At 44.1% G+C, this 26983-nt stretch overlaps 1 protein-coding gene across 1 annotated transcript in view; it reads left to right on the top strand.

The window, feature by feature from the left end:
- The window catches only part of LOC124230816 (zinc finger FYVE domain-containing protein 26), a 62064-nt gene that overhangs the window by 14578 nt on the left and 20503 nt on the right, over positions 1-26983 (top strand). Inside the window, exons 11-29 of the mRNA XM_046647198.1 lie at positions 858-1469; positions 1718-1804; positions 3900-3968; positions 4387-4538; positions 6697-6898; positions 8374-8637; positions 10488-10607; positions 10701-10865; positions 11418-11636; positions 12248-12350; positions 13658-14403; positions 15905-16101; positions 17109-17213; positions 18739-18861; positions 19230-19406; positions 20792-21038; positions 21762-21860; positions 23867-24030; positions 25085-25221. Coding sequence (XP_046503154.1) covers positions 858-1469; positions 1718-1804; positions 3900-3968; positions 4387-4538; positions 6697-6898; positions 8374-8637; positions 10488-10607; positions 10701-10865; positions 11418-11636; positions 12248-12350; positions 13658-14403; positions 15905-16101; positions 17109-17213; positions 18739-18861; positions 19230-19406; positions 20792-21038; positions 21762-21860; positions 23867-24030; positions 25085-25221 — 3988 coding nt within the window. The remainder of the gene's footprint in view (positions 1-857; positions 1470-1717; positions 1805-3899; positions 3969-4386; positions 4539-6696; positions 6899-8373; positions 8638-10487; positions 10608-10700; positions 10866-11417; positions 11637-12247; positions 12351-13657; positions 14404-15904; positions 16102-17108; positions 17214-18738; positions 18862-19229; positions 19407-20791; positions 21039-21761; positions 21861-23866; positions 24031-25084; positions 25222-26983) is intronic.

The raw sequence follows: 26983 nt of genomic DNA, 5'->3' as shown, positions 1-26983 counted from the left end.
GCCTCCATGAATCAAAGGGACACGGAGAAAGCAAGTGGCTTGCCTAAGTTCTAATGGAGTCTGATCACCTAGTGCAGTGTTTTCTAAATGCTTTTTTTTAATTAGCGTTTCACATCACACTCCAGTTTGCACCTAGGTGTGTAATTTGTGTCTTTACATATGCATGTGTACATGTGTGTATAAGTGATACATAATTGAAATGTTCTGAGAAACGATGCTTGCCTTCCGAAGGCGCGTTCCTGACTCTGTTTCTGTTTCATTTCTTTAAGTCTACGTCGCTTTCCCATCCACCGTGTGAAACACACCAACCTAAGATCCTAACCTCTCATTTTTCTTAATAAACTTATAATTCCTTAGCTTGCCTTCTGCGACTAGTGGTCAGTTATCTCTCCCTTGTAGCTTCAGAATTGATCTTCACCTCTGAGCATGGTCATTTTTTGACCAGCGAGTATTTCTTAAAAGATCTGGGTAGCCTGTGATCACCTTTAGTGTAACAATGAGTGAAAATAGAATTGAGGTGTCCGGGGTCCCATGCTACCTTCATTCTAGGAACTGAAATATGGAGTGCTTCTCAAAGAGGAGGAATAATGTAATACTTAAAAAGCAGAAACAAAATAATGAATGTTCGCTTATCTGTACTTTTAGTTAGGGTAGCAAAATCTTTCTAGAAATCATGAAAAGACATGGCTGAATAGTCTCTTATTCTTCTGACTGTAACCACCTTTCCCTTAGTCATTAAAAAATAAATAAATGAGCTAAAGTTGTGAGAAGGTTTGAGTCTGGCAAGTATTCTTTCTAATTGCATTTTCTCTCTTTTCTTCTCTTTCTCTCCTCTTCTCTTCACCATGCTTCTTTAGGTGCTTCAAGGCTCTTCTCAACATACCTGGCCAGGTGTCAACAGTATCTGTGCAGTATTCCTGACTCTTTGTGCCTGGAACTTCTAGAAAACATCTTCTCATTGCTCCTTCTCACCTCTGCTGATCTTCACCCAGAGCCTCACCTGCCTGAGGACTATGCTGAGGATGATGACATTGAGGGGAAGGGCCAGTTGGGCTTGAGGTCCCCATCAGAGAGCCCTCAGCACATAGCACAGCCTGAGAGGAAGTCAGAACGGGCTTCCCTGGGAGTCCCCAGGAGCCTTCCTTGTACCATTCCAAGCTGTCTGAAGACAGAGTCAAAAGACAGTTCCCCAGGGCCTCAAGGGCACAGCTTTTTGGACCTAAAGCACTTTACTAGTGGTATCACTGGGTTCCTAGCTGATGAATTTGCAATAGGGGCCTTCCTCAGGCTTCTCCAGGAGCAGCTGGATGAGCTCAGCAGCCGTAGCCTCCCTGAAAACCCAAAGCTGCTAGAAGGCCAGAGCTGCTCGGGAAGCAGAGATGGACTGCCGAGCCGCCTGCACCGGTTTTCCAAGGTTGTCTCTGAGGCCCAGTGGAGATACAAGGTGGTAACAAGCAACCAGGGCTCAGGTGAGAGAAGATAGCAGAACTGGTGGGAGGGATAGCAGAAAGTGGGAGGGGGAAAACTCCCAGTTACGTGGGAAAGCGAAGAGTGCATGGGAGTCACACCATTAACTCAGGGCATATCACCATAGCAACCAGTAGCACAACCATGTCTCAGACCTCAGTCCAAATCTTCCCCTACCTGTTGCCCCAGGAGGTAAGTCAAATCAAAATTGATTAATCTCTCGTATGACCCATTGGATCTGCTCTTCCAGAGGAGCAACCTTCCCGAAGATACCGGCCTGTTGCCACACGGCACCCCAGTCTCCGCCGGGGTCGTCGGACAAGAAGGAGCCGGGCAGGTAATCTGAAGAGCTCTCCCCATGCCTCGTTCCCATGCACCAGGCAAGCGGTATACTGCCACTTGTCTAATATTCTTTAAGATAAAGTACGTGGTCCAAACAGACAAACAAAAGTGATCTAAGATCAGCCTAGTCTCACCCCCCAAGGTAACTCTTGCTAGTAGTTTCCTTCCAGAAACTTTCCATGTAATACAAGCATATATAATTTTATATGTACAGATGCACCATACTATATGTACGATATATGTTGAGAACTGTGGCTTCCTCTTTTTACTTATATCCTTTTATACATACAAATGTAGCATACTATATATTGAGAACTTACTTTTTTCCACTTACTATTTTAAAGGTTGCTTAGTATTCCATTGTCATATGTATCCTTTTGTGGACATTTAAATTGTTTCCAGTTTTTTATTTTTATAAACAATGCCACAGTAAACAACCTTGTTCATATGTCTTTGCATACTTGTGAGTATATCTATAGGATAAGTCCCTGGTGGTAGAATAGAAGGTCAAAGGAATGTGGACATAAAACATAGATATTACCAAATTGCCTAAAAAGAAGGTAGACCAATTTACATTCTCACCAACTGTATATGAGTGCCTATTTGCACATACATTCATCAAAAACAAGTAGTATCAGATTTTTAAAAATCTTTGCCAATATGATTAATATAGTACTGGTGTGTCATTGTTTTAATATTAATTTTTAGTTTAAGATTGAATGTCTTTTCACATATTTGTTGGCCATTTATATTTTTCTGTGAGCTGCCTTTTCATGTCTAAGATCCACATTTTCTATTGGTTTGTCTTTTTTGTTGAATTGTAGGAAACTCTTTATATATTAAGGAAATTATTCTGTCATTATGTACTACAATTTTTTCTCCATTTTGTCTTTTGACTTTGATTTTGAGTTTTTGTTAAGGAGTTTAATACAGGAGTATTACACAGGAGTATTAAATTTTTAGATAATCAAATTTCCATTATGGCTTTTGGTGTCATTTTTAAATAATTAACAGGGAATTTGTAAGATTTGTCTTATGTGCTAAACAATACTAGGTATCTTGAGGGAGGTGAATGAGTCATAAACCAGGACTTTGCCTTCAAGGAATTTATAATTTACCTGCAAAGACAGTATACATGAAAAACTTCAACTGCACTGAGGGACTGCCTGGAAACAGAAGTCTCTTAGAAGTAGAGATCAGCATAGCCTCCAGAGATCAGGGAAACAGCTTTTATGGAAGAGTTGACTCTTGAACCAAGCTCAAAAGAATGAGTAAGTTCCAGCTAAGTGGCAATGAGAAAAGTAAGCATACTGGGGATGGTGGAGGATCCCATGAGAGAGACCTGGAAAACTTCAACGCTGAGTTGCTAAGGCCCTTAAGCTGCTCAGTTAATTGTTTTGAGTCAAAAAGCACAGTTTGCATCCACTTGAGCCATCCAGCCCAAGAATGTACAATCCTTCTTCTGTTTCCTTTCTGTCTGTTCCTTTCCAAACAGTGAGCCAAGGAGACTCCCTCGCACAGGGCCAATATTGCCCTTGAATCCCACAATAAGGACTAATAAGCCTCCATCGCAAGCCCTAGCTCATCAGGAAAGCAGGCCTTGAGAAGCTTTTCCTCCGGGCCTTTAAATATTGTGGTCTTTGGCAGACCAGTTCTTATACTTTGGTTCCCTACGTTTTTAAGTGTGAGGACAACTTTTTCTTTGTCAGAAAATTTTATGATGCTCCTTTGCACCCTCCTTCTTCCTGGTCATAATAGTTGTGCTTTTCTTTTTTCAGACATTGACAGTGCTTAGTGAGCAGATGGGGGTTGCTGACTCCTAGAAATAACCTGAAAGCTCCTGAGGCTCTGAGACCAGAGGTTGGAAACCACTGGTATAAGCTACTACCCAGATGCGCACGGGGCCTATTAAGTACAGCCCTCACCTTTGGTTCTTAGGACCTTGCCTTTTGCTGTAGAAGGAGCAGCAAGTGTAGCAGTTACCCATTATCCACTCACTAACTACCTAGATCTTGGCCTTCAAGCCAACTTCTCACTTTCTACACTGTGAGGCATTGGTGGTTGATTTTCTCTCTTCTTAATACTTCTAGATGGCCGGGACAGAGGTTCCAATCCATCCCTGGAAAGTACGAGTAGTGACCTGAGCACAAGTACTTCAGGTATGGGGGTCCCAACCAGTTGCCAACTTCAAGCAGCTTTGCCCTGATAAGAGTTGCCATAAACCATGGTGTAAAAACCCAGACTGAGCACTTCATGCCCGCGTTCAGGAAGGTTGGTTCTGCAGCCGGCCAGAGATATTTCAGTGGGGAAAAGAGAAGGGGCTGTCTCGCTGTCAGTTGAGTTGCCCATCAGCAGAGAAAAATGGGTGAATGCCCAAGGAAGGTAGTTGGTATGAAAGTCTCATACTCAAAGATGATAGTATAGGTTTCCCTTCAGTTAAGGAAAAATAAAGACCATTTACAGACCTTTTAGAGAAGGACTTTGAGGAGATAGGAGTTTGGCGGGAGGTGACAGCAGTATAGTTTTTCCTCAATTTCTGTTGCTTCCTTTGCCCCCTGCATTCTTGCATCCCAACAGAGGGAAGTCTGAGCACTGTGTCTGGGAGGAATGAGCTGGATGGCAGGTTACAGCCCCAGCCTCAAAGTTCGCTCATCCCCATGATGTTCTCCCCACCTGAGTCTCTGCTGGCATCCTGCATCCTCCGGGGGAACTTTGCAGAAGCCCATCAGGTGAGGAGAGTGCTTGTGCGGCCATACCTCCTCACGGAGTCAGCCCGTAGCTAACTGGAGCCCGCTGGGCCTCAGGTAAATCTAGATGCATGTGCAAGCAGAGCCACTCGGGAGCCCTTAAGGGACCACATCCTCCTTCTGCAGGAGAAAGTTTCCATGTACCAAGCCCAGTCTTCAGCATTGTGGATTTCAAGACCCAGCCTGGAGGGGATTTAAGCTGTTGAATCATCTGCTTGTTTTCTTAATATAAACAGTGTTTTAACAAGATAATAGAAAATATTCGGCCACAATCCCACCACTTCAAAACATGGAAATATTTTTGTTTCTTTCCTTGTACTTCTTCTCTGAATACATACATGTTTTTATATAGTTATAATTTATGATGCAGACAATTTTTAATAGTAACTAAATGCCAGTTCAATATGTAAGAAGTATAGGGGTCTAGCAAGCTAGAGTGTTCATGTTCTAGAGGGAAAAGTGCATGGAGTAGAAATCAGAAAGATTCTTACCCTCTCTGAGCTTTGATGTCCTCGTTTGAAAATTGGAGTTAAATGTAATACCTGCTCGTCCTACCTCATGGGAATGTTAAAAGGATTATGTACAAGCTGTGAGAAATGCAAGAATCTTCTATTGCTTAAATTTAATAGCATAAAAGCCTAGTATTATAATTTTTTGGATATATTTCTATCTATCTATATAACTTTCTGAATATATTTATGACACTTGTGCTGGTCCTTTAACATGTAGGTCAGAATTTTCCTTTCATGTGAGGTCCATTGTTGAGATCATGGAGAAATCTAGGTGATGGGATAATCTTTGCTTAAGTTCCCCTGATCCTTTTAGATCCTATACTTTAATGATAATGATAATTCTGACCCTTTGGGGAGGGTAGGACCCTTGCCAGCCTTTCTTACACCCACATCCAGAGGAAGTCAGCTGTGAACTGCCCGATGCTTTACCCCTAAATGTCCTCACCGTCTTTTCCTTTCCTGAGGCTTTTATCTTTTCTTTTTTTAATAAAAGCTTTATTTTTTAAACCTGGTTACAGAGTCAGTTGTGCGTATTATAAGAAAATACCAAAAAGTAGTAACAAGAAAATAAAATTGTTTTTAAATCTATCGTCCAGATCAATCAATATTAAAGATAAAGTATATTTTTGCCAATATTTTTCAAAGATATATATGACTTTTGTATAGTAGAGATTATTTTGATTCTAGACCTTTATATGTGCCTTTTTCATATTATAATATAAGCATTTGCCTTGGAACTGATTTTAGTGACCTTATAATAATCTGATCAAGTAGGTACATTTGACCATTCCCCTGTTACTCAACATTTAGATTATTTTCAACCTTGTAATAGTTGTAATAAATAGTGGCAAGATTATCACCTTTAGGTATTAAGCCTTTTGAATCATTTCCTTAAGAAAGGTTCTCATAGGGGCCAGCCTGGTGGCACAGCAGTTAAGTGTGCATGTTCCACTCGGGGTTTGCCGGTTCAAATCCCGGGTGCAGGCATGGCAACACTTGGCATGCCATGCTGTGGTAGGCGTCCCACATATAAAGTAGAGGAAGATGGGCATGGATGTTAGCTCAGGTCCAGGCTTCCTGAGCAAAAAAAAAAAAAAGAGGACTGTCAGTAGTTAGCTCAGGGCTAATCTTCCTCAAAAAAAAAAAAAAAAAAGAAAGGTTCTCATAAAAATTACTGAGTTAAAGATTATACAGGTTTTTAAAGCTTTATAAATTGCCAAATTGCTTTTCGAAACAGGTTGTGACACTTCATTCTACCACTGCCCACTGAGGGTTTATTTTTACACTTTGTCATTGTGCTACATGCAAAATGATATTAATGTTACATAAATTCCCTGGATTACTGATAAGGGAAAACATTTTTCTTTGATGTGTTAGTCATATGTATTTTCTCTTTGAAATTGCCCACATCTTTTGCCTATTTTCTACTGGGGCTTTGGTGGCTTTCTTGCTGAGTTCTATGAGTTATTTCTATATTTGGTCTTCTTTTTGAATGTTCAGTGCTCTTCCACCCTACAAAGCAGATGTCTGAGGACCATAGTCTAGTGATTGGCAAGATCTCATATCTCTAGACATTCCTCAACTCAGTGGGCCCACCACAACCCACACTCCTTCCTCTCCTGTGACAGGTGGTATTCATGTTCAACCTCAAGTCCTCGCCCAGCTCAGGGGAACTGATGTTCGTGGAACGCTACCAGGAGGTGATCCAGGAGCTGGCCCGAGTAGAGCACAAGATTGAAAACCAGAACTCAGACGGGGGTAGCAGCACCATTCGAAGAACAGGCAGTGGCCGCTCAACTCTACAGGCTATTGGCAGCGCTGCAGCGGCAGGTCAGGAATCTCTTTTGCCACCATAGATGGTGAAGTAGCTGGGGGAGAAGGGTATCAGGGGAAAAGCCGCCCAAATCAGAGGCTCATCATGAAGGTGAGCAGAAATCCAGAGCAGAACACATGCCTGACAGAACAGCTATCCTAACGTTCAGAATCGGTTTCTAGATGTGCCCAGCTTCCCTGTCCAGCGTGGTCACGTACTTGCCCTGGAGCTGTCCCGTTAAGCTTGACCTATGCAACTCAGACTGAAGGGTGTGAGTGCTGTGCCACCACGTGTGTTGATGGCCACTATCTTGGGCTTTAGGAAATGGTTTGCAGTTTCTTTCTTTCCCATGTAATTATTCAAGGATAAAGCAAGGATAAAAGTATTCTTTTACTTTTCCGTAAAGTGAAGACATTGTATGTAGCACCTTGGGCCTGGGATTCACAGGTCTCAATTCCCAACCTTGGCTGCACGTCAAAAAAGATCATCCTCTCACTATGTCTTGAAAGTGGAATCTTGTCCCACGTTTCGTCTGTTACTGGTCTAGGCTCCATACATCAAGTACCCTCACACGTTGCTCCTTCTGTATTCTCCCAGGTATATTTCTGTACCTATTCAAAAGAAAACATGTACATCCTTCTTGTTTTTAATATAAAAGGGCTTTTACAACAAGTACTGTTTACTACCTTGCTTTTATAGTGGCGTATTTTATTATTTTTTTTTTAGATTTTTTTTTTTCCTTTTTCTCCCCAAAGCCCCCCAGTACATAGTTGTATATTCTTCGTTGTGGGTCCTTCTAGTTGTGGCATGTGGGACGCTGCCTCAGCGTGGCTTGATGAGCAGTGCCATGTCCGCGCCCAGGATTTGAACTAACGAAACACTGGGCCTCCTACAGCGGAGTGCGTGAACTTAACCACTCGGCCACGGGGCCAGCTCTAGCAGTGTATTTTAGAGATCTTTTCCAATTAGCATACACAGATCCACCTCATTCTTTCCCTACCTATTTTTAGATCCTATTTGAAAGAAGCCCTCGTCATCTCAACCATTCTCAGTTTCTCTTGGTTTTCCTTTCCACACCGTTGGGGCTGTAATGATGGTTCTGATGTGCATGGATGATATCCTATGCAGAAGGACCTCAGACATTTTTTAAATAAGTACTTTTCGGGGGCCAACCCTGTGGCCGAGTGGTTAAAGTTCCACGTGCTCCACTTCGGCAGCCCAGGTTCGTGGGTTCAGATCCCAGGTGCGGACCTACTCTGCTCATCAGCCATACTGTGGAGGCATCCCACATACAAAGTAGAGGAAGATTGGCACAGATATTAGCTCAGGGCTAATCTGCCTCAAACAACAAAAAAAAGAGGATTGGCAACAGATCTTAGGGCAAATCTTCCTCACAAAATAAATAAAATAAATAACTACTTTTCATGATAAAAATGGTAGTTAGAATCCTTTTAACTAACTCTTACTTTTTACTCCACTGCTGGGTGTCCAGGGATGGTATTTTACTCCATCTCTGATGTGACCGACAAGCTGCTCAGCGCCTCTGGGGACCCCATCCCCATGCTCCAGGAGGACTTTTGGATAAGCAGTACCCTGATAGAGCCCACTGCCCCGCTGAGAGAGGTCCTGGAGGACCTGAGTCCCCCTGCCATGGCTGCATTCGACCTAGCTTGCTCTCAGTGCCAGCTCTGGAAAACCTGCAAGCAGCTCTTAGAAACAGCCGAGCGACGTCTAAACAGCAGCCTTGAGAGCCGGGGTGAGTGGGCTGCTTTAGTTTCAGCCCTTAATTCTCAAGTGAGGAGCTGGGTTCTGAGATACTGGATAAATTGTGCAAGAAGGAAGGACTTTTTGGGGCAGGAGGGGCAGGGAGAAGGGATTATTAGTTAATTTCCTCATGCCCAGTCTGATAGCATAAATCCAGTCTGTTGAGAGACTTGCCTTCTGAATAGGTGTAGCAGTCTGCAACCATTGGGGAGATTGTTTTCTGGTTTATTGATAAATTCAAGGGGGAAATACCTATGCAAAAATGGTATAAATGGAATTTGTACCTTTAGACTGCCTGCCCCCTCCTGGGTGAAACCCACTTAGCCTAAAACCTGGGACAGTCTCAAGTTTGCAAACCAGGTTAAGGGAAAATTTAGGGGATCACAGTTGAAGGGAGGTTTGTTCATTGAGGTTAATAATATCCCAGAATGTGTATGTGGAATTCTTGGAGGAATGAAGGTAGAGGAATACGAAGAAAGAATTAGGCAAAGTTCCACTCGCAGCCCATCCTTGATTACACACACCAGACCTTGGAAGGACTGACCAGTGAGGGAGAAAGCAGCATGTTCCTTCTCAGTAATGTGGAGGGCGGAATGGTGAATAGGTTATGATATGAATAGCCACCTCTAGATTCAGTGATTCACTAGGGGAACTCACAGGACTCAGCGTATAGTCATACTCATGTCATGGCTAAGATTTATTTCAGCAAAAGTCTAAAAGCAAAATCAGCAAGGGGCAAAGGCTCTTGGGGTGAAGTCTGGAGGAAACCAGGCACAAGCTTCCAAGAGTCCTCTTTCAGTGGAGTCACACAGGATGGGCTTAATTCCTCCAGCAATGAGTTGTGACAAGTGTGAAGTGTTGTCTATAGGGAAGTTCATTAGAGACCCAATGTTCAAGGTTTTTACTGGGGGCTGGTAACAAAGGCACCCTCTGCCCAGCATGAACCAAAATTCCAGACTCTCAGAAGGAAGGCACATGTTCATATAAACCACATTGTACAAACAGTGCAGGCACAGTAAACCACTCTCATCATTTAGGGAAAGTTTTCTGTCAGTGTAGGAAACCATTGCCCATTAAGTTTGCAGACACCAGCCAGGGGCCAACCTTGCAAGCAGCCCTTTCTAAGGATAGCAGTCTCAGGCCTCCCATGTTAACTCATTTCTGGGCACCCCTCCAAGTCACTTCTGAGCCATTGATTTAAAAGTCCCTTAATGTTCACATAATCCATCCCAGAAAGTATACTGTGGTGTACACAATGCTATTTTTTACCAATTTCCCTCCCACTCGTCTAGTACTTATTTTCTAAAATGAACAGAGATATTATCCAAGCTATTAATAGCTGACACGATTTCGTGTCAATCAATTAGGAATTAATTTAGTACCTACTGTGTTTCCAGATCATCCCAAGTATATAGGGGTACAGGAGGGGTATAAGGAATAATCTCTGTCCATAGAGTTGTTTAAAATCTAGTCAGGGTGTCAAGACACCACTGAAAGCAATTAGAGAAGACGCATGGGATCCCAGCTCAAGCTCTCGGCTGAGGGCAGTACTGAGGCAAATCCACAAGAAGTGCCTGAGTGGCTTGGGATAGCAATTCCATAGGAGCGCCAGAGGCTCTGGGTCTGCTGCTGTTGACAGCTGGGGCATCTTGCCCGAGTTACCCCTTGAACCTCAGGCATGGAATAAGTGAGGTGTGCTGGTTTTCACCCCAAATGGCATGGCATTTATTTCCTCCTTAGTATTGGAGAAGATAAAACTTTACAAGTGACTAGAGGACTGAGTATCAATCTCTGAATGTACCTTATTTCTTCTGCGTTCTGTCTTCCTTCATCTCTTTCCAGGTCGACGGCTAGACCACGTACTCCTCAATGCTGACGGCATTCGAGGTTTTCCGGTTGTTCTTCAGCAAATCAGCAAGATTCTCAATTATCCACTTGTGTCAGCCGGACAAACTAAATCAGGTGAGTTGCTTTTCTCCCTTTTTTTTTCTCCTGGACTTGGAATCTTAGGCCAGCGTCGGACTTCATGTTTTCTTTCTCCTTTGCTTTCCATAGAGAGTGTAGAAGAAAAAGGAGGAAGCCTTCCACGGTGCAGTATTGCTGAGCTTCTTCAGATGTGTTGGCCCAGCCTGACTGAGGACTGTGTTGCCAGCCACACCACCCACTCCCAGCAGCTGGATCAGGGCCTTCAGTCACTGAGAGAAGCACTGGAGCTGCCAGGTGTGGACCTGACAGCTTGGGAGCAGTTGAGGGCTGAAATGGGGAGAGGAAACAGCCAAGAGTGAAGGAGCAGAGGCTTAAGACTCCAGAACTGGGCTCTACCAGCCCTCTAGTTAGCCGGGCATGTCTCATAACTAATTCCACCTGTTTCCCCGCCCTTCAAGTGAAGGGATGCTTAACACTCCATTAGCTATATGTTTTTCTCATTCCTAATGAGAAATATACCCAGAAGGTACTCAGTAAATGTTTATCAACCCTTCCCCAAAAGATTGCTATGACCTTTATAAAGCCATTCCACCCCAGAGACACTGGGGTGGAAAACAGAACTATTCACCCTGATTTCTCCAGACTCAAAGCTCTTGCTGGCTGAGAATCACTTGTACAGAAAACCAACTTAGGATTTTATAGCTGCCTTGTAAGTGTAACACCCAGGCTATAGGATGCCCCAGGCAGTGTACCGATGCCCAGTTCACATATTATGTTTGAAATTGTCACAAAACTGGATGCAGAGACTAAAGCCTACATCCCTTCTCCTTTCCTAACTCCTCTCAGAGCCCAGGAGTACTCCACTCTCTTCCCTGGTGGAACAGGTGGCCCAGAAAGCTCTGGAGGCAGAGAACCACCCTGTGCATATCCAGACTCAGCTCCTTCAGAAGAACCTGGGCAAACACACCCCAGCAGGCAGCAGGCAAACTGACTACCTGGGCACCTTCTTCAGCTACTGTAGCACCCTGGCTGCAGTTCTTCTTCGGAGCTTGAGCTCTGAGCCTGGTAAGTAGCAAGAAAGAGGAAATAGAGTCATGACTGGCCTCCAAGTGTTTAGGTCAAGGAAGAGGAAGGTGCTCAAGTAAGAGGTTCTGGGTACAGCAGTAGCCAACGGCACTAGATTTACAAGGTCCTGTCATTCTTCTCTGTGTTTTCTTCATCTTTGTCTCCCCAGTGTGTAGTACAGTTGTACATCACATGGGAGTACTCAATGAATTTCAGCGGCATTGATGATACAAAAATACCTGTCTCAGACCTTCAGTCCATTGTGGATATGAGGATTCAGCAGAGGAACCAAGTCTCTGATATGAGTCCTAGAGTCTTACTTGAGTCCACAGAGCAAGTACTGCATGCACTTCAGTCATGTTGAAGAGAGCAGGATGAGCTTTTTGTGGCTAGATCTGCCCACTGAAGTTTGTCTGTGGTTGGAAGTCTTTAGAGCAGTGGTAAAGCATAAACTTGTGGTCAGGGTCATGTTGAGAAAACCCTTTACCTGGAAAATGTCAATGTAGTCTTTGCTTTGACACTGTAGTACTTTTTTATTGATTCTGGACAACAGGTCTCTGAACTGTGGCAATCAGTGGTGCAAACGAAGGTCACTTTCTTTACCTTTGCAGATCGCGTGGAGGTCAAAGTAGGAAATCCCTTTGTTCTCCTGCAACAGAGCTCATCCCAACTGGTGTCACACCTCCTGCTTGAGCGACAAGTTCCCCCAGACAGGTAGGAGCCACCCTGTGGGAATCAAGCATGGGCCTTCCTAATTGTTTCATCAAGGAAACGAAGGGCTCAGTGGGGCTGTGCCTGGGTTCAGTACAGAGAGTGGAGATTTCTTCCCAACTTTTCCCTTGACTTGCATTTAATCTTATACAGCTATGTTAAAATTCCATGTGCTTCATTTCTTTCCCACTTGCCACCTCTAACATTTATGTTACAAATATAAAATTAACTGGTGAATCTTCACTTATAAATAGGTAAAAATCTGAAAATTTGATAAGACATTAGTTGGTTAGGCTGTAGGAAAACAAGCATTCTCATAGATTGCTGATGGGATATAAATTGATACAGCCCCTGTGGGAAGGCAGTCTACTAAAATTAGAAATTCATATACTCTTTGACCTGGCAATCCACATTGGGGAATTTACCCTGCAGCTTTATTGTATGGTCATGCACTGCATAATGTTTCAGTCAATGACTGACTGCATATACAATGGTGATCCCACAAGATTAGTACCAGAGGCCAGCCCAGTGGCACAGTGGTTAAGTTTGCACATTCTGCCTCGGCAGCCCTGGGTTTGCCGGTTCGGATCCTGGCTGTGGACCTACACACTGCTTGTCAAGCCATGCTGTGGCAGGTGTCCCACATATAAAGTAGAGGAAGATGGGCATAGATGTTAGTTCAGGGCCAGTCTTCCTCAGCAAAAAGAGGAGAATTGGCAGCAGATGTTAGCTCAGGGCTAATCTTCCTCAAAAAAAAAGATTAATACCAAAAGCCAAGTCCCATAAGATTAGTACTGAAAGGTGTGTGGTAGGCTGTACCATCTAGGCTTGTGAAGTACACACTATGTTGTTTGCACAACAACGAAATCACCTAACAGCACGTTTCCCAGAACGTATCCCCATCGTTAAGCGACACATGATTGTACATGTGAAAAATGGTGTATGTGCAATCATTTTATTACAGCCTTATATGTAAGATCAACAGATCAGAAAAATCCGTTGTCTACTAATAGAAGACTAGTTAAATTATATTCATCCACATAATGGAATAATATGTAGCTGTAAAAAAAAAATGATGGGCCCCTCTATAGAGGGATATGAACAGCTCTCCCAGATATGTTATTAAGTTACAAACCACAGGGCAGAGCAGTGTGCCTAATGGGCTACCTTTGTGCAGAAAAAAAGAGAGAGAAACAATTAAAGAGCCTGCATTTACATTTGTTTGTGTGAACATAAAGAAATTCTGAGATTGGGTAATGGTGGTATGTATGCACTCAGGCCTTACATGCCCTGTGCTTCTCTCTCTCCAGGCTGGCAGCCCTTCTGGCCCAAGAGGGTCTCGGCCTGAGTGTGCCACAGGTCATCGTCAACTGCTGCTGTGAGCCCCTTGCCCTTTGCTCATCCCGGCAAAGCCAGCAGACATCATCCCTTCTGACCCACTTGGGCACCTTGGCCCAGCTGCACACCTCCCACTGCCTGGAGGACCTCCCACTTTCTACCTTGAGCTCCCCAAAGCCAACTGAGAATCCCACATTAGAGAGAAAGTCCCACTCCTCCCCAAGGGGTTCATCACCCCCAGCCCTCACCTCCTCTGCCTTGGCCTTCCTTAAGTCCCGCTCAAAGCTGCTGGCTACAGTGGCCTGCCTGGGCGTTTCCTGGGGGGCAAAGGTCACCAAGCCCAGCTTGTCGTGGAAGGAGCTTCGTGGCCGCAGGGAGGTGCCTCTAACTGCAGAGCAAGTAGCCCGGGAGTGTGAGCGCCTCCTAGAACAGTTCCCTATGCTTGAGGCCTCCCTTATGGCTGCCTGGGAGCCCTTACAAGGATCGTCTGAGCAGGGGCAGAGTCTGGCAGCAAGTCTCTGTGGCCAGGCCAGTCTCTCTACTGTCCTCCTGGGCCTGCATTCTCCCACTGCCCTAGATGTGCTCACTGAGGCCTTCGAGGAAGCCCTAGTGGCCAGAGATTGGCCCCGGGCCCTTCAGCTCACTGAGGTGTACGGGCGAGACGTGGACAACTTGAGCAGCATACGGGATGCAGTCCTGAGCTGTGCTGCGGCATATGGTGAGCAGAAAGTTCTGCCTCCCCTTGACCAGTGGAAATAGTATTTAGCATTCACTGAGTGTAACATTGTATTTGATCTCCCAAGAACTCTAGAAAAAGGTGCCACTATAATCTCACAATACTGAGATGAGACCAAGGCTCAGAGGATAGGAAACTTGCTCAGGATAGTAAGTGGTAGAGCAGAGCTTAGAATCCGGGTTCATCTAACTTTAGAACAGGCACTCATGACCTGTGCTCTCTACTCTGGGTGTCAGAATCGTTGGAAAAGTCTATGAACTACAAGTATCTGAGCCTCACCACCAGAAGCCCAGGATGGGGGTCAGGCAAGTGTTTACTTGAAAACAGAGGTCAGCAAACTTTTTCCGTAAAGGGCTTTGTAGCCATACAGTCTCGGTTGCAACTACCCGACTCTGCCATTATAGCATGAAAGCAGCCATACACGATACATACGTAAATGAGCGTGGCCATATTCTAATAAAACTTTATTTATAAAAACAGACTGTGGGCCTGCATGACAATCTCTACTTTGAAAGCTGGGTAAGAGATTTCAGTGTGTAACCAGGGTTGAGAGCCAGTGACCGACAAAACTCCACTAGGGGGAGCAAGAGCCAGGTGTGCTGTTGGGAATGGCTTATGGGTAGGAGGGTTGGCTGCCCCATGAAAAGGAGAAAATTCCCCCTTGAGAGGGGAAGAAACCCACTGACTGGCTGTGCTGTCTTAATTGCTTGGTGTGTTTTTCAGCTCTGTGAAATGGGTGTGGGAGAGAGAGATCTATTAAGTAGTAATGGCAGATGATATCAAGGGAGTGAAACTAGTTTACCTGAAACAACTTTCAAGTAGTTATGTCTGCCACAGAGTGGATATTATGGGGAAAACTAAAAGTTCCACTGACAGTTGAGTCTGAAAGAGTGCCATATGTGCAGCATGCCAGAACATGGAGGGCTTCATCTGTGCTTCTGTCTTCCTTCCTCCCTTCTTCTTCCTCCTCTCTTTTCTCTTTCTCTCTCTTCTGAAAGCCTCCTGACTATGATCAGGTTGATATAAAGGGAAACATAGGGGTAGAGCATTTCTCCCTGTCATATAATGGTTCCAAGTATAAAAACTAGTTAGAGTCAGATGGATCTTAAGGATCCTCCAAGCTCCTGCTTTATGAAACTAAACGAAGCCCTTTTTTGTTTTTCCTAAGATTGGCCTTGAGCTAACATCTGTTGCCAATCTTTTTTTTTTTTTCTCTTCTCCCCAAAGCTCCCCAGTACATAGTTGTATATTCTAGTTGTAGGTCTTTTTAGTTCTGCTATGTGGGACGCCACCTCAGCATGGCCTGATGAGCAGTGCTAGGTCTGCATCCAGGATCCAAATGGGCGAAACCCTGGGCCACTGAAGGGGAGCGCACAAACTTAACCACTCAGCCACGGGGCCAGCCTTTCTCTTAAGAAGTAACCTGGATCTTGAGCTCGTCTGGGCCAGGCTTGCTGCCTCTAGGCATCTTTTTATCTTGTAGACAAAGAAGGTTGGCAGTACCTGTTTGCTGTGAAGGATGCATCTCTGAGAAGTCGACTAACCCTACAGTTTGTGAACAGGTGGCCACTGGAGTCATGCTTGGAGATCCTGGCCTACTGCATTTCAGACATAGCTGTCCAAGATGCACTAAAGTGTGAGCTACGGAGAAAACTGGCAGAGCTGCAGGTGTATCAGAAGGTATGGGCCCTGAGATCAGGAGAAGGGAAATAAGCTTCTCACCCTATTACCAACCCCAGCCTTTTCTCATATGGTGGTGGATTTTGAGGAACAGAAAATCTAGGCCTGGCTTTTGCTCTGCATCTGGCTCCTGCTCTCACCTGAACAGTGAGGAGGCCTCCTATCTCATTCCTGTTTTATTTACTCCTGTAATTTTAAATATATATGCATCAAACATGGATAAAAATAATAACAAAATTAACACTGGAATGATGCTTCACAGTCCACAAAGCCTTTTCACATGTCTATTTGAGCTTTGTGTATGTTTTATGTCTGTAATGTCTTTTTTATAGATTGTTTTAAATTTCAGCTAAATTTCAAAAGCTATTTTGAAAGGATGCATGAAAGTGACAGTTTCAAAAGTGAAAGGTTCTTGTGGGATATGTGTTATAGTCAAGATCAAGAGGCTCAGGGAGACAGATTTAGGTGGTACAGCCACGTGACAAGTATAAGACATATGCTCATTTTTCCATGTGCTCTTGGAACTGAACAGAGTCCAGAGCCCCACCAGGGAAAATGAAAATGGCAGGTGGAAAAGGTTTTTTTTCCACTCTTCCTCAGCAGTTTTCATGCAGAGCTAAAGTGCTACCTGAATGGTGATCCCACAGAGCATTCAAGCCGAAGAATAACTTGAGTAGAATTTTGAGATGGAGGAGCATGGGACAAGTGACCCCAGAAAACTGAACAAGCTATAAAGCATAGAAGCCTCTGAGAATTGTCCTCACCAGTGAAAGGCCCCAATTCTGGCCTCGCTAATCAGCCTCTGCTCCCTGATTATACTTCCAGAGAATGCACTTGCCTCTCCAATCTTTGCCCCATTTGCTCTAATTATTCCTATCTCCTGGCAAATTCTGACAGCCTAACTTTGGTACAGAGACCTAAGGACAGCCCATCCCTGGAAGCTCTGGTGACTTGTTCATGGAGGGAGAAGCTACAGTGAGGTTTGATAGCTTCCTGTCTTTCCCTAGATTCTAGGTCTGCAGGATACCCCCGTGTGGTGTGACTGGCAGACCCTGAGGAACTGTTGTGTTGAGGACCCATCAACTGTCATGAACATGATTCTAGAAGCAAAGGTACCATTTTCCTGGGTGGTATTCCCCTTCCTCCTCTTTTCAGTGTTGCAATTCCTTAGCTGGTTGTGTAGACCCCTTTCCATGTGTCAGGGTACACAATTTTTTATAATTACATCGCATTCTTTTTTCTCTTTTTTTTTTTTTTTTGAAATTTGCCAACATACAGAGAAGTATAGAGAGTAATACAGTTGACACTTTTGCACTATGACCTTTGTGTTCATACATGAGATTTTCTACACTGTAAACACTAGGTACAGAAGGCACACCCAGCAGTGGAATTACTCTGTCCTCAGGCGTGAACATCCTCACCTTTATTAAGATATTACTAAATCGCTCCTCAGCTCAGTTGTGCCACTCGCAGTTTCTGTTGCTCCATATCCTTTCTAAGTTTTGGTATTGTTCAGCTTTTCACCTTTTGCCAGTAGGATGGTATCTCATCATTGTTTTAATTCATATTTCCTTGATTACTAATGACCTTGAATATCTTTTCATGTGTTTTATTAGACATTTGAGTGCTAAATAGATTTTTATTTACCTTTTAAGGAACTGATTTGCCATAGTTCAAAATGTAAAAATGCTCATTCAGATGTTCATTCATCCAGGAAACCTTTACTGACTGCATATTATTTGCCACTATGCTGGGTGGTGGTGAAATAAAGATAATGAAGCTTAGTCCTTGCCCTTGCGCAGCTCACATTCTGGGAAGGGGGCAATGTGAGACACATCCCTTGGTGATGGTGATATATCAAGTGACAGAAGTAAGCCCAGCTTGTGGTGGGAGTCCAGGCAGAGCACTAACGTAGCCTGAGAAACAAGGAACCATCCTGAAGAAGGCGGCCTGAGGCAGAGTTGGGGGAAGGGGTGTCATTGCAGATACCACTGCATTAGAATCCTTGAACAAAGCCCTGGAAATTCCGTTCTCTGAAACTTTAATCCAGAGTTCACAAATTAGGGGGCAGCTAGCAAAGGGGACATGGATGGAATCCAACCCTCAGCAAGTTTGCTTGGCCCATGCAGTATTGGTCTGCAGAATTTTTATTTTTTTCATACTGATTTCATTGCCAACATTTTAAAGTAGGAAACATTTTTGATTAAAAAAAATTTTTTTGAGTTTTTTAAAGTCTGGCAACCCTGGGCCTGCCCGTTCATATGGCAACAGTCCGAAATGAGTAGGAACTGTCTCCTCTGGACTGTCTTCTCAGTCTTCCCCACTTCCTTAGTATCTCCCAGGGCTGACACCAAGTGTCAGTCACTGTATGTCATCTGTTTTTCTGGTAAAGCTAAGATGAGAATGATAGCATTAACAGTCAGCCCACTTCGATCATTTTCATAACTTACCTTGCCACTCCAGTCCTTTGAGTTTATGATCCCACTGTAATCCCATAGTGAAGTCCCCATCAGCACTTACCAAACTCTCCTGGGGCTTTAGTAGACTCAAGACTACTGAGAAGAAAACAGGCAGAAGCTGGATGAGTGACAAGTGCAGTAATTTAAAGGGATTGAAGGTGTGTGTGTTTCCTTCCAGGAGTATGGGCTGTGTGAGGAGTGGGGCTGCCTCTACCCTATTCCAAGAGAACACTTAATCAGCTTACATCAAAAGCATCTTCTACACCTTCTAGAAAAAGGAGATCATGAAAAGGCTCTGAAAGTAAGTCTCCAACTCTTCCCATTTTTCTTTCGGGGCAGGACAGGAAGGTTAGTCAAATCAGACAGCTCTGTTCATGCTGAATCCTATACAAAGCTTTCCCAATATCAGGTCTGTCCCTTCTTATCCCATCTTGAGCAGAAGGTGCCCAGCCCTGCATTAGGTGCCAGATGGGCAGCTGGATCCAGGACTCCTGCTGAACTCTGGTCCCATCAAAGCCATCATTGTGAAGCCACAGGGATGGTGAAAAATGTGTGGAGAAGGGGTTAATCCAAAATGAATAAACCTGTGTTCCTTTCTCAAACAAAATATGGCTAAACTAAGAGTTCTTCTACAGGCCTACCTTTTCTTCTACCATTCTCTTGCAACAGCTCCTGCAGAGAATTCCTGACCCCACCATGTGCCTTGAGGTCACGGAGCAATCTCTTGACCAGCACCCTAGCTTGGCCACTTCTCATTTCTTGGCCAACTACCTCACCACCCACTTCTATGGAGAACTGACTGCTGCCCGACACCGTGAAATCCAGGCACTGTACATGGGATCCAAGGTAAAGAGAAAAAGGAGGTGATGGGAAAGCATGCCTGACGGAGAGCCTGCTGGCCCAGCTCCCACTGCAGAACTTGCTCTTTCAATGACTCTTCTTCCAGACACCTGCCATCCTTGGCCTGTGCTGTATAAAGCCTTTACCCTAGCAGCCCATCATAACCTAGTTGGGTCCCTTAGGACTTGTCATTCTCTTACTGCCCTGCCTCCAAAGTGAATTTTACCTGGTCCTCCTAAGTTCTCTTTGTGCTTTATCTGGCATCTGCTATATCAATGCTCCTCAATTCTGACCATGTATTAGAATCACTTGGACTTTTTGAAAATACCAATAGTTGACCTCCACCCCAGATCAATTAAAACTGAATCTCTTGGGTCAGGACCTGGCTGTCTTCCAAAAGGATTCTGATGTGTGGATTTAAAACTACTGCTTGATAAACTAGTCTGTGCTAAAGGAAAAGAGTTAATTGCCTAGGTAATAAGGTAATAGATCTTTACCTGTGGTGTGTAACCTTGGAGACAATAATAGAAGAAATTCTAAGCTAGAAAAAGTAATCTAGTCAAGGAGGGTTTGGGGATAGATGGACCTTCTGCCACCCTTCTAATGATTCTGATTGGCAGTCATGTCTACCACCCCATGAGTATGGAACGTGTGCCTTGACTAGAACGAGTGCTAGGAAAGCCATGAATATGACCACTGGCTCATGTGCTAAGAGTTCAACTGCATAAAATGTTCCTAAAGAAAATAGACCATTTTGTTTTTGTTTTTGTTTTGATACACTATACCTGAATGGGGGAATCCTTGAAAATTGGCAGTGAGCAGAGCCAGTGAACATATTTCAAGCCTAGTGATAACAACCTCCAGAAAGAGTTTAGAGTCATTATTTACCTACAGGGCACTGGAGGTGCCAGTTTTAGGCAGTCCACTGCTAAAATCTTCTCATCTTATTCTGCTCATTCTAACAGAGCCTCAAGTGGACAGAATGGTGGCGTTAAGGATCAGGCGGGACTCACCCATACCTGGAGGATCTAGACAGGGGTCAGCAGACTACCACCTGTGGGCCAAATTCAGTCCTCAGCCCACTTTCGTAAATCAAGTTTTATTGGAAAACAAGCCTGTGTATTCATTTACATATTGCCTATGGCTGCCTTTACACTCAGTTGGCAGAGTTGAGTACTTGTGGTGAAGGTACTTGGAATACTTCTTGATTGCCATCTGGAGCATTTAGAGAGGAGTCAGCCTTGTTTCCTAAAAGACTGTTAGCCAGTGTCAGTATTTGGCCATGTGCCTTTTGGTCTCTGACACCCTTCCTTCTTCCCAGTAAGAATCTCAGCTTTCTTCTGAAATTTGGGTACTATTTTCTTTACTCTATGGATCTACCCCACAAACAGGTTCTGCTGACCCTGCCTGAGCAGCACCGAGCCAGCTATTCCCACTTGTCCTCTAACCCCCTGCTCATGCTGGAGCAGCTGCTCATGAACATGAAAGTGGATTGGGCCACTGTGGCTGTGCAGACTCTGCACCAGCTGCTGGCCGGGCAGGAGATTGGCTTCAGCACGGACGAGGTTGACTCACTGCTTTCCAGATACGCAGGGAAAGCCCTGGACTTCCCTTACCCTCTGAGGGAGAAACGATCAGGTAACTGCCAACATTCTGGATGGGGGTTCTACGTGGAGGAAGAAATACCATACTACGTCCTTAGCTTTAACTTCTCCTCTTTATTATTTTGAGGTGATCAAGAGTGAAAGGAATACACTTCAGGAGAGAGCTCTTTATTATATAGGAGAGATCTTTGTCTTAGAGGAAGTGGCAGGCTAACCAGAATTAAAGGATGATAGATCACCCACCACTTGCATAATATAAGGGTTTGGGAAACGAAACGTGGTAAAGCTGGTCTTTGTCTGGCCTTAGTGTAGTGGGTCCTTAAATGCCATTGTTGTGTATGGAGGGTGTGCTCTATTCCAGGGTCACGTCAGATATCACTAGTATATGAGCTGACTCAGCCTCTTCTAGAAAGAAGAAAATGAAATGTGGGCTGATGGTCCCAGCCAGCTTTTGTTTCTTACTCCCTACCCTCCAGGACCACTATTGAAGTCTTCCACTTCCCTCTGGCATTTTTAGATGTATTTTGTAAAATCATAGCATCTATTTCATTACCTCAGGTCCTAAACATAGTTTGTTTTTGAGGAGTTTAAGGAGCATACTCACTGTTGTTTTAGAAGTGCCTCTACCGTTCTTTGATAGCTCGTAGAATCATGGGGTGATAGCGAAACCAGCAGGGCTTGGGACTAAATGCCTAGCACAGGGAGAGAAGGTGTTTATGGTAGAACAACGTTGTGTCAGCGTTTTCCCTCTCTGCAGATTCTGTGAGTCACCTCCAGGAAGCTGTGAGTCAGGCTTCAGACCTCGAGACCTTGTCTAGATCACCATCAGCAGAGTTCCTTTCTGCTGCTGCTCCTGGTAAGAACAGGTTCTGAGAGTTACCCATTTTTCACTTCAGCCTTGCCTTATTCTGACTTTCTGATTCTTTTGCCTCTTCTTTCACTTCCAGTTACAACATTCTTATTAATTATTTTTCTTGGTTCGTTCCAGCTTTGTAAATCCCAAATAATTCAACACACAATCAGATCTCCTTATTTGCAGTATCTATAAAGTCCTGTATCTATAAAGTCCCCACAAACACTGAGTTAGCAAATCCTGAAGCGTTACTCCTAAGGAAAATATTTACATACATAGATAGGTTATACAGAGTATAGACTCACATAGATTATAATGCTAAATTGGAAACAATTCATCCTAGTAGATTCTATTTTCTTTGTTTTACAAAAGAGAAGAAGAGGCTCAGAAGTGGTCACGTGACTTGCCTGAGGTCACATGCCTCTTGAGTGCCTGTCCAACCAGCCTCAGAGCCAGAGCTTTTTGCACTACACTGTCCCCTACCGTCCCATCCTCTGGTCATCTCTGGATAGAGCTGAAATAAGAAAGCACAATACCACCTTGTTCAACCTCAGATGAGAACCTGAGTGTCGGGTGACTCAAATTATTCACCACTCTGCGCAAGTCTGCAAAAGCACTGCAAATAGTGATTTTGAGGTGACAAATTTTAGCGAGGAGGCAAATTCACAAATGTGGAATCTGCTAATAAGGAAGATCAACTGTATTTAGTGCTTGTGTTCCTTCTGCCCCTATGCTGCAGTTGATTAGTTGTCTGTCACGCACATGGGGTGCGAGCTCCTTGAAGGCCTCCCCATGTCTTGGTTGCCCCTTCTCACCACGCCTCGCAGTCTCCAGCCCCTCGCACGGTGGCCTGCACGCAGGAGAAGCTCAGCAGGTGTTTGTCGACCAGCCATCAGGGGAGCAGGATCCTGGGAGAGATCTGTAGTCTATCTTCTTCTGGGTGCTGCGAGGAGTTACTGGGGTTTTCAGTTCTCGTTTTCTGTCACCTGCCAACATTGCTCTGCTAAATGACAAGAAATCTCCTTAGATACCATAACCCAAAGACTGGCATTTCATGGCCCTACTTTGAGAAGTAGCCATGCTTCAGGATAACCAGCAGATCTGAGGGGAGGGTTCAGACATACAGGTATATGAGCAGCTTCAGGCATCTGCATAAGGCAGCTAAGCAGCTTGAGTTTACTTATTTATTTATTTATTTTTAGCTTTTTATTGTGCAAAATTTCCAATGTACGAAAGTAGAGAGAAAAGTGCACTAAAGTCTCACATACCCATTACCTGGCTACAGTAAATATCATCTCACGATGGCCATTCCTGTGTCGTCTATACCCCTGTCCTTCTACTGGATTATTTTGATGCCATTGCTAGATATCATATCATTTCATTTATAAATATATCAATCTATATCTCTCAAAGGTAAGGACATTTATTAGACAAAACCATAACATAATTATCAGACCTAAAAACAAATTAACAATTCATTATTATTATCAAGTATCCAGTCAGTATTCACATTTCCCCAGTTGTCTCATAACGGTTTTTTTAGAACTGGTTAATGTCCACATATGGCATTTGCCTGAAATACTTCTTAAATCTCTTTTAATCAATAGGCTCCCCTACCTCTTTTTTGTTTTTGGTGGAAACTAGGTCATTTGTCCTGTAGAGCTCCCCACATGCTGGCTTTTGCTGATTGCCAACCAGTGGCAATCTGAGTCTCCATCCGCTGTATTTCTAGTTCGCTGGTAGATAGATCTAGAAGCTTGATTTGAGTTAGGCTTAATATTTTTGGGGAGGTATATTTGATAGGTGGTTGTGTGCCTTCCATCAGGAGACCCACAATGTCCAGTTGTCTGTCTTTTGGTAACGCAATCAGTCATTGATGATCGTCAACTGGATCTGTTATTTCAGTAGGAGTTTGTAAAGTGGTGAAATTCTAATTCTCTCATTCCTTCTTCCTTTATTGGTTGGACTATTGATCACCTTTTACTCTGACTTCTGGCTCTGACTCCCAGGTGTCTCCATTGTGCATTCCCCCAGTCCGAGGGAGAGGAGCCTCCCTCAGAGTCAGCCCCCACTGGAGTTTGTGCCCCCAGCAACGCCCCCTGCCAGGCACCAGTGGGTACCGGATGAGAGCAAGAGCATCTGCATGGTCTGTTGCAGGGAGCACTTCACCATGGTAAGCAGCATCAGTCTCCAGCCTTACCTGCAGGAGAAATTAAAGGAAAACTCTAGTTCATGAGCCTGAGTTTATGATCACCTCCTGTCTCCAAGAGGATATTGGTATTTTCAGATGAACTACCAAATCGAAGACTTGGGGCTTGTCTATGACCTGACCAGAATATATTTTATGGATTTTGACAGGTGGTAAACACTCCCAAGTAGCCTTAAAGTCTAAAACCTTTGCCATTCTCATGAAATAGCTAAAAAGAGTCAGAGTGGTATAGTAGGAAGAGTCACCAAACATCAGGAGATCTTGTTTCTAGCTCCCCTTTCTTTCACAGTAAGACAAGTGACCTGGTACTGGTCATGTGTACTGGCTCTGGAGACAGAGGACCTAGGTTCTAATCCCAGCTCTGCCTCTTACTAGCAATGTGACTGTTAACTTTTTCAGTCTTTGATGCTCACTTGTAAACTAGGGATGATATATTATTTGGCTCGTGGAGCTGTAAGGACTAACTACAGTAACAAATGTTAGCATACCTAACAATTACCTGTGTTAACACAGTATCAGTACTGGCATATTAGCTCAGTGCTGATGAAAATGATGATGGTGTAATTTCTCTGTGTCTCTTTCCTCCTCATTTATAAAAGAAGTGCAATATGTATGTCAACCTCTTATAATGAAATGAGGTAGCACCTGTAAAAGCATTTTGAAATACCACACCATGGAGAAATGTGACCCACATTAGCTGAGAAAGTCACTTCTTCCCCACTGCTTTTTGCTATGTCTTTATGTGTTGCCTCCACCAACAGGGAGAGTTTGTCAGGAGCTATTGCAAAATTGTCCTTGACTTGGGCATCTTTGTCCATTGACAGAAATGTCTTTAAATGTCAGCTTCTTGAAGGCAAGAACTGGTGTGTTCTTTCTCAGTAGAGGCCCAAGTAGAGGTTCTTAATAAGTCACAGCGGACTGATACCAAGAATGAATGAGTTGACAGATACACTCACAGGTCCTGCAATCTCACCTTCTCTTCTTCCTTATTCCTTCTTTTCCTGATGGCACTCCTCAGTTTAACAGGCGTCATCATTGTCGCCGCTGTGGCCGGCTAGTGTGCAATTCCTGCTCCACTAAGAAAATGGTGGTGGAAGGCTGCAGAGAGAACCCTGCTCGCGTGTGTGACCAGTGCTATAGTTACTACAACAAAGAGTGAGTGTCCTGCAAGCAGGACTGCTACTATTATTGACCACTGCACCCTCCTCCAGGTCCTTACACTCCTAGGGGTCTCATTGTGGAGAGCATCTCAAATCTGGAACAATTACAAATAGTTTTAGTTTAACAATAACACTGAAATGCCATTAACTCTACAATGAAATGTTTGACCTTGGTCAGAGAAACTTCCTCTGACCAAGAGCAGATGAGAGGAAGCTGAGCTCAAGTCTCTTACATGATGTTCTCTCTGAGATGAGGACACTTGGTTCTTCAGCCCATCCCCTGACTCAGGCCACTGACCTTAGTTTACCAACAACCTCACCTGTTTTCCAGCCACTCTTGCTTCAGTTGGTCTCACCTGGACTCAAAGGGACATGTTCATACCTGTTCAATGTGAGGGCACCACTTGCATGAGTCTGATCTAGCTAGTCATCCTAGCTTCTTATCCACAATCAGAAGAGCCCTCACACTTTGCTACACCCAGTTCAGCTGGTGACAAATTTCGGATACTGCTCATACCTCTAGCAAGTCTGATCAAAGCTGTGTTTGCTGGATCAGTGTTGCTCAGTTTTTTCCGCTACTTCTAGCACCACAGGAGAGTGAAATAGACTCCTAGAGCGTCTGGGAATATGAGCCAAAGCAACTATCAAAAAGCAAAATTACTTTGACTTCTTCATGTTTTATTTGTAGACTTAAATAGATTTTACATTCTGCTCAGTAGCTTCACAGTATTTTTGTGTTTGTTTTCATATGAACTTTTTTGGTCATATTTACCATGATAATTTACTGATCTCATAGGAAGGAATATATGCCAGGCTTATACTACGGATTCTGTTACCCTGGCAGACCACCGCCTCCCTTGGGGTGGAGTTCAGGGGAATTACCCATATACCATAGAGGTGAGATTTGAAACGAGCAGTTAGTATTGATGGGGATTCTTTCATTCAACAATCTCTCAGCAATAATCACTTTGCCCTCAAAGAGCCCCATCTTAGTGGGGAGACAGCCAACAGAAAGAGCACAAAGCCGTTGGATAAGTGCAGTGGTGGAGACACACAGCTTAGCCCAATGGGCAGGAGGTGGCACCTAGTCTGAGACTTAGAGGATGAGAAGTTAGTCGGAAAAGAAGCCAAAACAGAGCATGCCCAGAAGTGGGAGTAACAACTTCAAAGGTAGGGACAGGAGAAAATTTGGGTCATTTGAGGAAGCGTAAATAGGCAGGTGATGGGCTAAGCTTCTGGCCAGCGTACCTTGGACTTAGAGGCTGGCAGCTGAATCAGGAGGACTTAGGCAATGGCACAAAGGTGTGGAGTTTGCTCTTTGGCAGCATAGGCTGGGGTTGACGAGCAGGCTCTTCATGCAGGTGATAGCCTTGGGCTCTGGCTTGTGGCATCAAGGCTTTGTGCTCGGTGGCCCAAGGTGAAGTTGACCAGAGCCAGTGGCGGAGTGGGGAGGACTTTTATGGGTTGAGCACAGGTCATAGGTGGCAAGAGATTGTCTCAAGAGGTAGCCAGGCCAGGTCATAAGGGACTTTGTCTGCTGAATGGCAAATGTGGAATATTTTTACCCTGAGGAGCTACTGAAGAATTTTAAACAGAAGCATAACATGATCAGATTTGCATTTTTGAAAGCTTACTATACCTGTGAAGTAGAGAAAAGGTTGATGAAATCAGGGAGACCAATTGGGAAGCTATTGCAAAGGCTCTAGCAATAAATGATGAGGGCTCTCTCTGAGGCAGGGCTGAAGAGAGAGATGGGG

This window comes from Equus quagga, chromosome 20 (genome assembly GCF_021613505.1).
Source record: "Equus quagga isolate Etosha38 chromosome 20, UCLA_HA_Equagga_1.0, whole genome shotgun sequence".
In the NCBI taxonomy this organism is placed as follows: domain Eukaryota; kingdom Metazoa; phylum Chordata; class Mammalia; order Perissodactyla; family Equidae; genus Equus; species Equus quagga.
This window is presented reverse-complemented; position numbering and strand designations above follow the sequence as displayed.